We start from the raw sequence: 15101 nt of genomic DNA, 5'->3' as shown, positions 1-15101 counted from the left end.
ATAATGGAACTTTAAGAAAAAGAATTATTGTCATTAGTGAAACACGACTTTACAAAGATGCTTTGGCTACTAAGGGAATAAAATTCATTCCCCTAGCCCTCGTTTTGATGCCTTGTTAAAACTCCTTTCAGGAAAACCCTTCTCGGAAAAAACCGTGAAGTTGAGAAAAAGAGTACATCAGGGAACAGAGAACGCTTGTAGCTATAATATCTCTTTAAATTGCAAGCATGCCACGACCTGGGGAGCTCGGCTCCATTCAGGTCAGACACTTTGTAGTAACATTTTCCCAAGACTTCAGTTATCTTGAAAGGCCCTTTCCAGTTTGCAGCAAGCTTTCCTTCACCCAATTTGTTTACTCTGATGTCATTTCATATCAGGACTAAGTCATTTGTCACGAAGCTTCTTCGAATGACTTTTTGATTGTATCTACTTGCCATCCTTTGCTTTAACGCCATTTGTCTTATTTGTGCTTGTTCTCGGACTTCTGGAAGCCGTTCGAGTTCTTCTTTTTGGGCTTGAACGTTTCTGACTCCATCATAAAATCTCACCATTGGACTTTGCTCATTAATTTCTACTCGGATCATGGCTTCTATTCCATATGCAAGTCGGAAGGGTGTTTCTCCAGTCGTGGAGTGAGGTGTTGTTCTATAAGCCCATAGTACTTGAGGGAGCTCTTCGGCCCAAACTCCCTTTGCATCTTGCAACCTCTTTTTTAACTCTGTCAATATGACTTTATTGGCAGCTTCAGCCTGCCCATTGGCTTGAGGATGCTCTACTGATGTAAATTGATGTTTGATCTTCATGCTACATAACAAGCTTCTGAATGTGGAGTTTTTAAACTGAGTACCATTATCTATAGTGATAGAGTGGGAAAACCCGAATCGAGTAATTATATTCCTGTATAAGAATTTTTGACTTCTCTGTGTTGTGATAGTGGCTAATGGCTCTGCTTCAATCCACTTGGTGAAACCGGATGATGCTTGGGCTTATTTGTGAGGTCCAAGCACTCAAGGAGGGTGATCTCCGACTTGTTCTACGTCAGGGAGCCACCGTCCGAGTTGTGTGTTGGAAAGGATGGCGGTGGTACCTGCAAGACACTCCAATGCCTAAGTCAGCAAGGGGTTAAGCATGTTTAAGTGTATTGGAACTTAAGTATACTTGAGGGGTGTCAGTGTATTTATAGGTGATGTACCAATAATCACCGCTGAAGTAGTTCCACTTCTGATGGTGGATAACCATCCCTTTATCTTAGGGTTATTGAGATCTCTCTTCTAGAAAAAGGTGAGAGATTTAAGGAAGCAATTGCTTTGTGGATGAACATAAGCTGCCCGTATTCGTCGAATCCGACCTCCTTCAAGAGGTCAAAAACACATTAAAGGCCACTCCCTTTGTTGGGTATGACCACCAACCATCAAATATTAGCTATCCAGCTTCTGGTAATAACAATTACCGTCGATATTTTTAATTTTTTTGTTTAAGAAATTTTCAAGTTGGTTAGAATATTCATCAGAAAAAGATGATGCTTTATTGTCTGCCTTGCTACTTGTTTAGTAAACACTATGGTGCTCGCAACGATGGAAAAAAATGCATTTTCAGAATTAGGATTTAGTAATTGGAAAAAATTAAACAATGCGGTGAATTGTGTATTTGTATGTCATGAGGGTTCTATTCTTAATTCTCCCTATAATTTATGTGTGAAATCTTATGATGATTTAATGGCTCAATCTAAGCATATAGATAAAGTTCTTGATAGGCATAATGATGAAATTATTACAAATAATTGTTTAAGATTGAAGACATCTATTAATGTTATTCAATGGCTTACATTTCAAACATGTGATTTAGGTTCCTGTAATCAAAATGTTAATAATGTTGTTTTTAAAAATATTTTTAAAAATGCTCAATATATATCTTTCGATGTTTCTTAAGATATATTGCATATCTTTATTAAAAGAGTGCGCACAACAATTTAAAAAGAAATTGATAATTCTAAATTTTGTATCGATTTTACTGAGAAATCAATTAAAGTGAAATCAACTCTAGCCAACTAGTTAAAAAATAGATTTATTACAAAAAAAAATAAAATAAAATAACTTTCTACTATCCTAATTTTTGAATTTCAAAATAAAAAATAAAAAAGAGTTGACAATTAGCTTATATTGTAATTAATTCCAAGTCACCAAAAAATATTGTAATTAATTCCTAGATACTGTTACTTCATCCCGCACAAAAATTCCTCCCCAAGAGGGTTAGGGCTCACAAATCACCATTAACGTCGCAGAGGTAAGCCGAGTCGAGTCTAAGAGGTTGCATCCGCCGTCATCACAGCCGATTCTGTCTGAGCTTCGCGACCTTTGCGAACTCAGCTTCTTCGTCACCATCACTACTCCTACTCTTTGGTTTAAGGGTAACTTTAATTCTTCTTTTCCTATTTCATATTCACATTCCAAGTTAGTAGAGAGAAAATTGATCTTGCGCTTCAAATCCATTGTTCTCTTTTTGTGCATCTCGGTGTCTCATTTATTCGGAGCTTGTTTAAAGGTTCTGGCATTGTGTTTACAAATTATAGTAATTAGAGGCTTAATTGTGTGAAAGATTCTGTAGATTCCTTGATCTGTGCAATGATAACGCCTAATATTTTTTCTTTCTAGGGTTTAGTTTTTAAGGAACATCAAGAGCGTTCACTTTGGAAAATTTGCCACCAACAAACAGGTTTTAGTTTGAATTGGAAAGTTGTGTGACTTTCTCAAATCCCAATATCATCAGTACATTGAGATCTACAAATTCAGGGAACTTTCGGGTTTTCTGGTTTTTACTTCTTAAATGGAGAATTCTTGTGACGTCTGTGGAAGCGTTGCGCATCAATCGAATCGTTGCTCAAACATTTTTGCTCGTTGTAGTATCTGCCAAAGTGTTGCACATCAAACTGGTGTGTGTCCACTAATTTTTGATTGCTGCAATATATGTTCAAGTTCTGAGCATAAAACATGTTCTTGTCCATTATATACACCTGAGAATTTATCCAAATACTTGTGTAGAGCTTGCAAAAGAGGCATATATCCTACATGTTTTTGCCAAATCATCTCTGATACCTGTAGTATATGTGGAAGCATTATGCATCAAACTGATGCCTGTCCAATCATTTTTCCTTGCTGTGATATATGTTCAAGTTCTAAGCATCCAACATGTTCTTGTCCGTTATATGCACCTGGGAATTTTACATCCAAATACTTGTGTAGAGTTTGCTCGGGAAGACTACATCCTACATGTATATGTCCTTATTATGGTCCTCATTATGATCAACAAAAGGGTAAAGCTCGAGACAATGAAGTGGTAGTGGCACCAAATGAGGAATCAAGTGAAGTTAGAAAATAAGTAAATTCTTCTAGAGGACAACTTAATTCCTGCATATTTATCTCTAAAAGGATGTGGACAAAACCACCAATAGCTCCTTTCTGGTGTTTTCTTTTTAGTTTTTTTTTATCATATATATTATGTACAAGATTGGCACTTCTCATTCTATAGTATTTAAAAAGATGCTGAACAGCACTCCTTCTACGGGAGCCTTCAAAAAGTTGTTCTTTCATGTTAAATTAGTGAAGGAGAATGAAAGAATCATGATGCCATTAATTGGAAAGTGGTAACATGACCAACTTTGTTACGTTAAAGCAAAGTACTACCCCATGCTGAACTTTGCAGATTTCCTCTTAATTCTGAGTTATGAAAAATCACAAATTTGTTTTTGCACTGCTTTACCTTAACTCATCTGTGTGATCAAGCTTCCTGCTTCCTTCTATAACAGACTCAGTGTCTGCAATTTCATACAACTGAGACTTATCATTAGGCACTTTAACATTATACTTCCTCATGGATGCTACTATGACCTGAATAATCCGAGTGAGGGCGCTTCCTCCGGGCTTCTGGTTTCGATACAGCCGAGTACCTGAAAAGAAACTTGCCACTGCAATAGCCATGGCCACTGCTGGTATTCCAAATCCCCATCCCCATCCTACATTGTCCTGAATCCATACCAACAGCGAAGAAGCGATAAGAGCACCAATGTTAATTGAGAAATAGAACCAGTTGAAGAAAGAACTCTTGTGTTCCTTCTCCACCGGATCAGCATCATCAAACTGGTCTGCTCCATAGGATGAAACACATGGCTTGATTCCACCTGTTCCAAGGGCTATAAGGTAAAGAGCTATAAAGCACACTGCACTTTCTAGAGTGGTGGCATGGCAATTTTCATCTCCATGGCCATGGCAAGTTGGTTTTATACCAGAAACTGATGCAGATAATGTCAATAGTGTCATTCCCTGGTCAATAACAAGAACAGATTTATATCCTTTTTAGACAGAAACATTGGTTTTACTTTTGAATGCATTGGGATTTTGGAATCAATATTAATGTACTAATGTTATATGCAACAAGGAAAAAGTTCCAACAATTCAGTTCTCACTATTGGAGCTTCAAAATTTTGGTACTTCGCTCTTTGTATATCATTTTGCCAATTCGGACTAAATGGTATCTTAAAAGAGGTGTACAAGCATCCTGCATTAACGCTGGATCCGGGGAAGGCCGCACTAGAGGGTGTAATGTACGCAGCCTAACCTGATAAATTGAACCCGTGACTTTGAAGTCACACGGAGACAACTCAACTGTTGCTCCAAGTCTCGCCTTCAAATGGTATCTTAAAGAGTGAAGTACCAAAATTATCTATGAAAGATGACATCGCAGACAAAACTACCCGATTTTCGGATAGATTAATGAATGCATCAACACAATGGTTGTTCAAATTGACAGTTATAGATTGAAGAGGTTTATACTCACAAGAACATAGATTATTGAGAAACATGCAATGGTCCAATATCTACCAAGATATGAATCAGCAAGAAATGCTCCAATCAGTGGTGTTATGTAGCATGTTCCACTCCAATTAGACACATTTTTGGAAGCAGTAGCACTATGCTGATGTAGCCTCTCCTTGAAATAAAGCACCAGATTTGTGCTCATACCATAGTAAGCCAATCTCTCACAACATTCATTTCCTGTAAGTAAAATGAATTATAAGCACTAATTTCCTTATTCGTCCGTGGTTCTAAAATACCCGTCATTCTGAAATCTTGGTACGTTCAAAACTTAATGTATTTGGATACGATTTGTGTCCAAATACATTTAGTTATCAACGTACCAAAATTTTAAGATGACGGATATTCTGGAACCAGAGTAATTTTAATATCATTATCATACCCTAATAAACATATAGTTGGAAATGCAACAGACACAAAAAAATTACCCAAGATAAAAGGGCATGCTCTCCAAGTTCCTGTTTTCTTTTTGTTTGCTGGATTTCCAAGGTAATCCACTGTTCCATCTTTTGTGTAAACATCATCTTCTTCCATTATTGTATTTCAGAATTGCCCCAAGTATTCAGGAATTCAGATACTAAGAAAAAAAAACAATGGACAGAATCCTAAATTAGAATGAATATTGTTTTTGAATTTTGGAAGACAAGCAAGTAATAATAATAACTACAAAAGCTTTGCTAAAAAAAGATGATGCCTTTAGAAGAAGAACAAAACTATAGAAATTATGATTGAATCAATATAGTTACCCAAACAGAAAGCAACAATGAACAATCCAATATTTCAATGAAGATTAAGGATTCAAGTACATGAATCCAGAACAAGTAAAGATGTAATAAAGTAGCAACAAATGTGTTTTTCAACTTTTTGGCTGCAGAGTAGAGTCAGAATCTGAGAGGATAAACCTAAAAGCATGTGAATGAAAGAAGTGAATCTCTCTAACCTTGTGAATGCTGAAGTTGCCAACTTATGCAAGCATGTGAAGAGTAGAATAATGATCCAAATATTGGAAATTTGGAACCTTAAATACTGCTTTCTAGGTTGCCCTTGTATTTTGAATATTTGGAAAAAAATTATACTACTTATTAGTGATTATGCTTGAGATTAATAAATAAAAAAATTCATCACTATTCTATGTTATTTTTACACTTTACTTTGACTTCTCTTAAATTTTATTTTAAGAAGAGTGAATTATGACTTTAATCACTAAAAAGAATACGAATTTAACCATTAAGAAAAAAGTACATCTTTAATTTTGCTTAAATTTTGGAACATTTTGTCAAATTGTAACCATCAAGAACTGAATTGATAATTTCTTCTAGAAAAAGTTATTGTTATATTTACTAATATATTTAACATTATACTTTACTCAATACAAGAATATTGAGTATATTATTAACTAAATTTTAAATGAGATTAGTGTATAATTTGCAATCAGATCTTTAAAGTGACTTGAAGTTAGAATATTATAAGGTAATCAGAGGCTCATAGTATGAGTCTTTGTTGACTTGTCTCCACCACAAGTAATGATTGAGACTTGAGAGATACATATAAATATATAATAATAGTATTAAACTTTAATTTGGGTATCCAAGTATCTAACCTTATCTGAGAGACAAATACATAAAGCACACAGAAAATTTAGACAAGTTTTGATTCTTCTACTATTTATTAGGTCAGCTAGACATTATGAGTTATCTATGACTTTTCAATTTTTTAGTCTATGTTCATACTTAGTAGTGTTTACATAGAGTGCTAGTATGAATAAGTATGAAAACTCAATTTTTTATTATAAAATTATGTTTTAAATTCTCATTTTTATAGAGGATTTAATATTCAAAATTTAAAATTTAATATTTAGAATTCAAAATTTATCATAAAAGGATAATTTTAAAAAATAACTAATATTAATTGAAAAATAATTGATTTCTTAGTTAAATTCATATTTTTTTATTTTTTATCTGACAACAACAACAACAACAAAGCATTATCTTATTAGGTGGAGTCGGCTACATGAATTAAACGATGCTATTGTACTTTATCATGTATCATGTCTACAAAGAGACCGTTCACATGTAGATCTCGTTTGACTATCTTATGAATGGTATTCTTAGGTCTTCCTTTGCTGCCTTTTGTCCCTTATCCAAATAAAGAGAAAAAATAACAATAATTGAATTGAATTACATATATTATCCATTGTCCATAAAATGCTACAAAGCATAATAATTGGCAAAATAAAATAATGATCATTTAAAATATATTGTCAGTTATGCAATCTTCCAAGAAACATGTTACTCTTACTCTTTAGAGTTAAAAATGGTGAGAACTGAGAAATTCTCTTCATTGTTTTTTTTTTGTGACTAAAATTCTCTTCATTGTTTGTAATGACAAAACTATATTATAACATTAAAAATACAAATAACATGAAAATAGGTCTTGGTATAGTTTCTCATTATAATAATATTAAATGGTAAAATTTAATTTAGTTATGTAAGTATAGGTTTTTTGTATTATTAATCATATATTGTTTTGAACTGAATTAGTTATATAATATTGTTATACGTAATGATAAAGCTAAATATTACAAGAGTTAAATGTTTATATAATTGGAATATTAAATGTTAATAATTGGAATAAATTCAATATTTTAATATACTTTTATATTAGTTAGTTAAACAAAACTTAGTGATATATTTTATGGTGTAAGACTTAATGATTGAAAGAGAAAAAAAAATTTAGAGAGGCTACACAAGCGTGTGGGGATTCATAGGAACACAAAGTGCCAAAGCAATAATAGCAAAACTCTTTTTTAATATTAATAATGTTTGCTTCAGGAAAAGCTAAATACGCAATTACTTTCAAAAAGGAGAAAAAAAAAACAAAAACAAAAAGGGGACCTCTTATTGGCTTATATTATATAGAAACTGGAAAGCACTCTTTTGGATAGAGCTTTCATATTATTTTATCATCACTCCATAAATTAAAAGAGATATATTTCATAACAAATAATGATATTTTAACCATCAATCTTATATTTTGAAGTTCATAAATTTAATCTCTATAAAGATGAAAAGTTAAATTATCGTATCAATATTTAACACACAAAAAGAATGTTTAATTATCAGTATTATTAATGACTGTATCAAATATATTTATTAAGAAAAAAATTGATTTTGGTATAGATATACATAGTGCCTTTATATCGTACAAAAAAAAGATTTTACTAACATACTCAAATATTTATTTAAATATGTTTTATATTATTAAAATAAAATTTTAAGCATAAAATAAAATTTTAAGATTATTTTATTAGTTTCGTCGCGTGTTATCAACACAGTATAATTCTTTACATGACGTTTGAAAAAGAACATTTAACAAGTAACAATTTCAAATGTAAACACCTTCCATTAACAAAATTAATCAATATTTGTGGTTTGAAAATTACGTCATTCATTTATCACCAATTATCATGTCCACATGAGTAATGACAAATGCATGTTGACAAGGCGTAACATGCTGTGTTGACTTAATTTTTTCTAACCAATTTAAATAAATTTATCATAAGAATTATTGCAACTATTGAAAGTTGTTTATTGGCTAATTTTTTTTTATATGAGGTTGACATGTGAGTTAGGATGAATTATGAAGTATTAGAGGAATATACATTATTGTGATGGTGTTCAATATTTTATTTTAGTAAAAAAATTGGACCGTTTGATTTCATTATAGAGAGAGACACACACAAATTGGATGGTCCGATTTATGTGGAGCAGAATTTTGTAGCTACTGAAATCGAACTTAAAATTTTTTGGACAGATAATTTTTTTTTGAAACTAATCGAACGATTCGATTAACATTATGAAAAAAATTTAAAATGTCAGAAAGCAGTTGGATCGTCTGATTTACTTATTGTTATATATATACATAAAGATCATTTAGAGAATTCCCTACTAGTTTTTCTTCTTCGTCTATTTCAAAAAACTAAGAAGTAATGTTGTTCTTCTTTTCTGGTTCTTCTTCTTCTTCATTCTTCCAAAAAAATAATAGTAAGATTGAGAGTGTTTAGCATACGTATATTATTATGGATGATAGAGTTATTTTAAAAATATATTGTTATGGACAGATTTTATTACAAACGTATGAAGGAGTTCAATTTAATTTGTATGTGAAAATTCGTTAGATGTTGTTATTCTGTACACATTGTCGTTTGAGGAATTAAAAGGTGTGATTTGTGAGAAAATAAATCGTCAAATATCTAGAAGAGTATCGTGTATTTTGTACAGGTATCCTTTATCCGTGTTTGGTGGATTCGTTCAATTTCAAACCAAATACGTGACGGATGGAGCGAGCATGCATGAAATGTTTTCAATGTATATTGAAAATTGCCATCGAATATCGTGCATCGAGCTGTATATTGAGTTCGAACAATTTGAAATGGACTGAAATATTGAATTGAAAGATTATAATAGTGATAGCAAGGAGGAATTTAAAAGTAATTATAAAATCGTTGGTCCGGGTGAAGACGAAGACGAAGCTGACGGCACTATGACTGTAGATGTGACGGAGGTCGCAAATACACCGGCAAACCAACAACCGCTTTAGGAGTCTTCTTTCATGTGGTCGTTGGATTTTGAGACTATGCATGCACTTAAATTTTTTCAATATATGAATGCAGGTATGTAAAAAAAGATAATTATGTGATAGTTTGGAATAATAGATCAATAAGATCAAAAGAATAAAATATGTGATTTGTGAATTATAATTTGTGTAACATGCATTTGATTATTTTATTAGTTAATAGTTTTTCGTATGGATTATATTTACTTAGTTCTTCATGTAGATAAAATATTAATATTTTAAATGCAACACAAATAAACGAAAAAAATTCAGTAGAATAATTAGGTGCTTAGTTAACCTATTATTTATTATTTTTAATTAAAAAAAGTACATACTACTAAATAAAAGAACTTAATAAATATAATTGTATTAGAATTTTATTTTATTTTTCTACTTACCTTTTTTATATAGTCCAAAGATACAAAAATTAAAGCTAAAATAAAATTAAAAAAAATAAAAGGGTCAAATGAAATAATAAAAATAACTTGAAAAAAATTTCATCTTTTCAAAGAGAATGCATAAGTTAAAAGTAAAGAATGGATGCCCAAGCAGGAATTGACATTAAGAACTGAGTTAGAGAACATTAAAAATACTAGGTGAATGTGACATGAGAAAAAAAAATCATATAAAAAAACATACCTTAAAAAGAACAACAATCTAACTGAATGAAATAACTTGTTTGGAGTTTAGTGATGTATAAAATAATCTAAAATATTACTAAATAAAATTTAGAATAATTTTATATTATTTGATCAGATTTTAATAGAAGTGTTGTTTTTAGACTTTTTTTTAATGTATTGGGTTAACAAACGGGCCTCTCAAGTGACAAGCCCATAATGGAAAGAAATGTTTGGCCCAATTTGTATCGGGTGGATTAGATCCATAAGCCCATCTCGTTCTGCTTCGTCATCCTGTCCCTGTGTTTCTCTCTCTCTCTCTCCCCAACACAACAGAGAAGAAAATAGAAAGAGAGTAGACAACATCACCATTCGCATTCACAGAGCAATGAGACGAAGACACAAAAATGACGGAGATAAACAGAAACACGAATCTCGGGATTCTCGCAAATCTGACTCAGATTATTCCGCGTCGTTCTTCTCTTCAGAGAAACGAGTGTTCTTTTTCTGTTTGATGTTTCGAATGCTGAACTCTCTTTTGGTGCAGACATACTTCAATCCAGATGAACACTGGCAGGGACCCGAGGTTGCGCATCGCATTGCATTTGGGTGCATACCTTATTTTACATTCTTCACCCGAATTTCCCATCTTTCTTCTTCACTTCCAATCGTAAGTACTGATCGGAGATGGTTTATTCCAGATACGGCCATTTAACGTGGGAATGGAAAAGGGGCATCAGAAGCTACTTACACCCGCTGCTCTTTGTTCCGCTCTATAGGGTTCTTGCCTTTCTGCATCTTGATACCCCTTTGGTTATGGTAAACTTGTTTCTTTCTAATCCTTTTTATGTTCTCATTTTAACCACTTTGATTTCCTTCTCCCTGTAACTATACAACTTCAGTTTGAGTTGTTTTATCTGCCATTGCATATTGAAGGCTAGCTTAGAAGCATGTGATGTTATCTTTGATGAACTGAGGCATACTTCGTGCTTTTATGTAGTTTCTGTATTCTTTTGACAAGCAAAATGCAGTGGCTATAATTGAGATTTTGTATCCCTTTCAATCAGTGATAGTTCTAACAGCTAATGAAGTGGTTCATGTATTCTGCTTCACTTGATAAAACTTGTTATGTTTTCTATAATAGGTTCCGTTTTTAACTGGAATAAGATTCATGCAACTTGAGTATCTTCCTTGTCACGTTTTATGGATATGATTCCACTAATTCTATTCTCTGGTCCTTGCTTCTTAGAGGAAGGCTCCACGGCTGCTGCAGTCTGTGTTTGCTGCAGTTGGTGATTTATACTTGTACAAACTTTCTGCAGTTCTCTTTGGTGACAATGTTGCAAAATGGGCTGTATCCTTTTCTTTTAATCTGTTTTATGTTAAAAATGCATGCGGCCATTATAATATAGGAACACTTTCTCCCCTTGTTATATAAGAAAACTTAACTCTGGTACAGCTCTTTTCCCAGTTGGCCAATTGGTTTATGATCTATTGTTCTGTTCGTACGCTATCAAATAGCTTGGAGACTGTTCTTACACTTGTATCTCTATACTTTTGGCCCTGCATGAGATCTTCTAGTAGAAGTTCCACTGTTTCAAGGAAGTGGAGTTTAGTTTTGGCAGCATTAGCTTGTGCGATCCGACCAACAAGTGCAATCATATGGCTGTATGTTGGCCTCCTTGAATTTTCAAAGGAACGTTACAAATTGAAACTCCTTTTTTTGGAGGTCGCACCCATCGGGTATGTTTAGTTGGGAATGGGGGAGTTTCTCATTTCATAATGTGTTATCTTCCATATCTATCTAAATACCAAGTTGGGTTAGATTATCGGAACTCTTATTGCAGCAATATATTCCAGGGAACTTATTTTGTTGCATTGGCTGCAGTCACATTAATCTAAAATTTCAGCTTTCAAATGTCAATCACAGATGTCTGATTTAGGGCGAATTATTTTGTATCAGGATGCTGGTGCTCGGACTTACCTGCTTATTAGATCGTATCATGTATGGCACATGGATTCTAGTACCACTTAATTTCCTAAAATTCAATTTTCTTTCTTCGGGCGGAGACTATTATGGAACTCACAAGTGGCACTGGTACTTCACTCAGGGATTTCCAGTGATGATCTTCTCTTTCTTACCATTTTCCATAGCTGGTATCATTTATTCAAAACAGTGGAGATACGCTTGTCTTCTTGCTTGGGTTCTGGGTTTATACAGTGTACTAGGTCACAAGGAGTTCAGGTACTTCAATCAAAATTATTCATACATATATAAGTGTATACATGATCTGCTGGTTTTAATTGGTTTATGATAATAATTACTATGAAGTACAGGTTTGTGTTGCCCGTTCTTCCCATAGCTTTGATCTTCTCTGGTTATTGTTTGGCTATGATAGAAGATCCTGGTTTGGCCGGTTATAAAGGAAAAGAATCTTCAAAGAAGCGTACCAATTGTTCTCTGAAGATGGTACTTGCTGTCATATTTTTGCTTGCCACCAATATTCCGATGTCTCTGTATATGAGTTTGGTTCATCAGGTATTGTCACTATTCTTCATTCTTACAATTGAGGGGTTATCTTAATGATCTTTTGTGAACATCTATGAAAAATACTTATATTCTTTACTTTCAAAACAGAGGGGACCTGAGGATGTTATGAACCACCTTGCCAGAGAAGCTCATCATGGGAAAGTGAAAAACATCCTATTCCTAACTCCTTGCCATGCCACCCCGTACTACTCCGTACTGCATCGCAACCTGCCAATGCGATTCCTGGACTGCACACCAAGGTTTGGAATTCACAATCCTGGAGTGGCTTGTAATCTTCATTGGGACTGAAATAAGATAACAACTCTTATTAATTTTATTGTGTTCTGCAGCGAAGAGAGAGGAGTTCTTGATGAGTCTGACCATTTTCTGATGGATCCTGTTTCATTTTTATCCGAATATGCAAAAAATATGTCCCTTCCGAGCCACATTGTTTTATTTGATTCGGAAGAACAAAAATTGAAGAACTTGTTAAATTCATATGATTATAGAGAGGTAATAATAAGAATATTGTAAAGAAATTACTGCTTAGTTTTTTGTTATTTATTATTATTGAGGGTAATTTTTAATCATTTGCTTATATTGGGATTTTAACAACAGGAAAGAAGATTTTTTAATGCTCACTTCAAGGTGGATCGCGAACTTCAAGCATCAATTGTTGTCTACGTTCATACAAGGCAGTGAATGATTATCCGCCATGCATAGTTTTGGACTCGCTATCCACAGTTGAAGGTGTCATTGCTTCAGGTTTCTCTTGAAAATTGACATTGGTGATTTGAAAACTTTGTACAACAGTGTATTTTTTGCCTCCAAAAGTTGCACTGGATAGTTTGTAAATTCCTCCCTAACACAGTTAGAGATGATCTACAGTTTTGTATTTTAAGGGAGTGTAATGAGGATGTAACAATGACTAGTTTGTTATCAAGAGTAGTGATCTATCTATCATCAACGAATTTTCCTTGGAAGATTTCTAACCATATCAAATGGCAAAATGCTTTACACTTTGGGGTTAATAATGAAAAGAAAAATAAATAATATGAACTAAGGTGTACATTTTCTGAACAAGTTGGATGAACACACAGTGAATGCTCTCTTACTATACTCGGAGCATTCACCTAAACAGAAAACAGAGACATAATATAGAGGAAACATTGTCAAACTAGCTGCTTGCTAGGCCTTTCCACAGAAGAAGCCTTCGGGGTTGGTCTAGAAACCTAGCCTGCCATGCAGGTTCATCACCTTCATAGACAAAACCACTCTTGCTATACAGTTTTTTAGCTGGTTCATTGTCATTAGCAACATGGACGTACGAATCTGTTATACCTGAAACAAAGACAAAGAAATTTACTTTTAATAACCTCAGTCAATGTTTAACTAACGCAAGACCAAATTGGGTGATGACAAGGACTAACTAACAAAAACTCCATGATTTTTTTTTTTATTTACTCTTGTTTAGGCCTGCTCTTAAATACTATATATACATGTGTATATATATGCATTACATTTTGAAAAATTATGAACACACACATATATATCAAAAATATTATTTGTGCACCAAAATCAGTTACTAAAATTAGCCACTAATGTATTTGTGTATAAATACATGTGATTTAATTTTTTTTTTCAATGTGTATTTATATTCCAGCATGTATTTTATACTGGTGACTGACTTTGGTAGTTGATTTTAGTGTCTAATTTTAGCGTATACACAACATAGTTATATATATACTCACAATAGCATCATACCTAAAATTAAAGATCTAAAATCTAATGACAATATATTGTGAGTGGAATTTTTTTGTAACAATCGGGTGAAGTTTTGAACTTCAAGTAGAAAATAATTTCCAGCTTAATTATAGGCAAATTTATGTGACCAATTCATCTTTTGCCCCAATTATAGAGGCTAATTTGAAGGCAGTGTGTCTACATCTGTTATCCTGTAAGACTTTATTGGTACTCTTTTCTTTTAGGGGTTAATCTGTCCGAAATATAAATTCTCAGTAGTTTATTTGTCACTTTACTCAATTAAAATAAGTTGAAAATAAAGAATTCCAAGAGCAAAAATTTCCAAAACCATCACTCTCTAAATAGTAAAACTCCTAAACAGAGTATTAAAGATAGCGAGTCAAAGTTCAAGGATCAAGAACTTAAAAAAGAAAGTAGTTAACTAACTACACTGCAACTACTTTTCTGTTTTGCTAAAGTCTGTCTTGATTAATCTTGTTGAGAGACTAAGTCAGAGTCGCTGAGCTTTATATGGTTGTGTCTCAGTTATTGCAAGTGTAGTGTTGTAATACTCCAATAGCTCAATACATCTGTCTTTTTCTCTTTTCGTTCTGAAAAGCTTTCTTTTCTCTATTTTCTCTGCTGCAACAGTTTCTGGAGTTGCAAGTCGTCTTCTTTGTTTTCCAATTACAGAGTCCACTAATTTAATCCTCCAAAGTCTTTTCCTTC

At 33.1% G+C, this 15101-nt stretch overlaps 3 protein-coding genes across 5 annotated transcripts; 2 read left to right on the top strand and 1 right to left on the bottom strand.

Moving 5' to 3' along the window:
* Positions 1 to 2207: 2207 nt before the first annotated feature.
* On the top strand, positions 2208 to 3575 carry LOC110264854 (uncharacterized). The gene is made up of 2 exons (XM_088494121.1): positions 2208 to 2407; positions 2652 to 3575. Exon 2 carries the CDS (start codon positions 2824 to 2826, stop codon positions 3373 to 3375), a length of 552 nt encoding a protein of 183 aa, XP_088350247.1. The 5' UTR covers positions 2208 to 2407; positions 2652 to 2823; the 3' UTR covers positions 3376 to 3575.
* A 111-nt stretch (positions 3576 to 3686) lies between these two features.
* Positions 3687 to 5939, bottom strand: LOC107608531 (protein NRT1/ PTR FAMILY 8.1). 2 transcript variants are annotated; one of them, XM_016310300.3, is made up of 4 exons: positions 5809 to 5939; positions 5297 to 5445; positions 4831 to 5048; positions 3687 to 4316 (listed from the first exon to the last, which is right to left on the bottom strand). In XM_016310300.3, exons 2-4 carry the CDS (start codon positions 5400 to 5402, stop codon positions 3753 to 3755), a joined length of 888 nt encoding a protein of 295 aa, XP_016165786.1. In that variant the 5' UTR covers positions 5403 to 5445; positions 5809 to 5939; the 3' UTR covers positions 3687 to 3752. The 2 variants fall into 2 exon arrangements, with proteins under 2 accessions (XP_016165786.1, XP_016165788.1); XM_016310302.3 differs by lacking the exon at positions 5809 to 5939 and adding an exon at positions 5615 to 5772.
* A 4461-nt stretch (positions 5940 to 10400) lies between these two features.
* On the top strand, positions 10401 to 13612 carry LOC107608528 (mannosyltransferase APTG1). 2 transcript variants are annotated; one of them, XM_016310296.3, is made up of 9 exons: positions 10401 to 10708; positions 10801 to 10918; positions 11349 to 11453; positions 11559 to 11842; positions 12063 to 12344; positions 12437 to 12638; positions 12738 to 12889; positions 12980 to 13142; positions 13248 to 13612. In XM_016310296.3, exons 1-9 carry the CDS (start codon positions 10488 to 10490, stop codon positions 13329 to 13331), a joined length of 1611 nt encoding a protein of 536 aa, XP_016165782.1. In that variant the 5' UTR covers positions 10401 to 10487; the 3' UTR covers positions 13332 to 13612. The 2 variants fall into 2 exon arrangements, with proteins under 2 accessions (XP_016165782.1, XP_016165783.1); XM_016310297.2 differs by having other exon boundaries at positions 10515 to 10685.
* The last annotated feature ends 1489 nt before the right edge of the window (positions 13613 to 15101 follow it).

Source organism: Arachis ipaensis, chromosome B7 (assembly GCF_059453495.1).
Source record: "Arachis ipaensis isolate K30076 ecotype BB chromosome B7, ASM5945349v1, whole genome shotgun sequence".
Lineage (NCBI taxonomy): Eukaryota > Viridiplantae > Streptophyta > Magnoliopsida > Fabales > Fabaceae > Arachis > Arachis ipaensis.
The sequence above is the reverse complement of the archived record's forward strand: the minus strand, read 5'-3'. Positions and strand labels throughout refer to the sequence as shown.

Bases quoted from the DNA above. Each gene is read 5' to 3' on its own strand.
- LOC110264854 (XM_088494121.1), top strand. From the start codon at position 2,824: ATGGAGAATTCTTGTGACGTCTGTGGAAGCGTTGCGCATCAATCGAAT.
- LOC107608531 (XM_016310300.3), bottom strand. From the start codon at position 5,402: ATGGAAGAAGATGATGTTTACACAAAAGATGGAACAGTGGATTACCTT. The intron at 5,049-5,296 runs GTAATTTTTTTG...TTTTACTTACAG, and splicing joins AGCATGCCCTTTTATCTTGG to GAAATGAATGTTGTGAGAGA. The intron at 4,317-4,830 runs GTGAGTATAAAC...GTTATTGACCAG, and splicing joins TCTCAATAATCTATGTTCTT to GGAATGACACTATTGACATT.
- LOC107608528 (XM_016310296.3), top strand. From the start codon at position 10,488: ATGAGACGAAGACACAAAAATGACGGAGATAAACAGAAACACGAATCT. The intron at 11,843-12,062 runs GTATGTTTAGTT...ATTTTGTATCAG, and splicing joins TTGGAGGTCGCACCCATCGG to GATGCTGGTGCTCGGACTTA. The intron at 12,639-12,737 runs GTATTGTCACTA...CTTTCAAAACAG, and splicing joins ATATGAGTTTGGTTCATCAG to AGGGGACCTGAGGATGTTAT.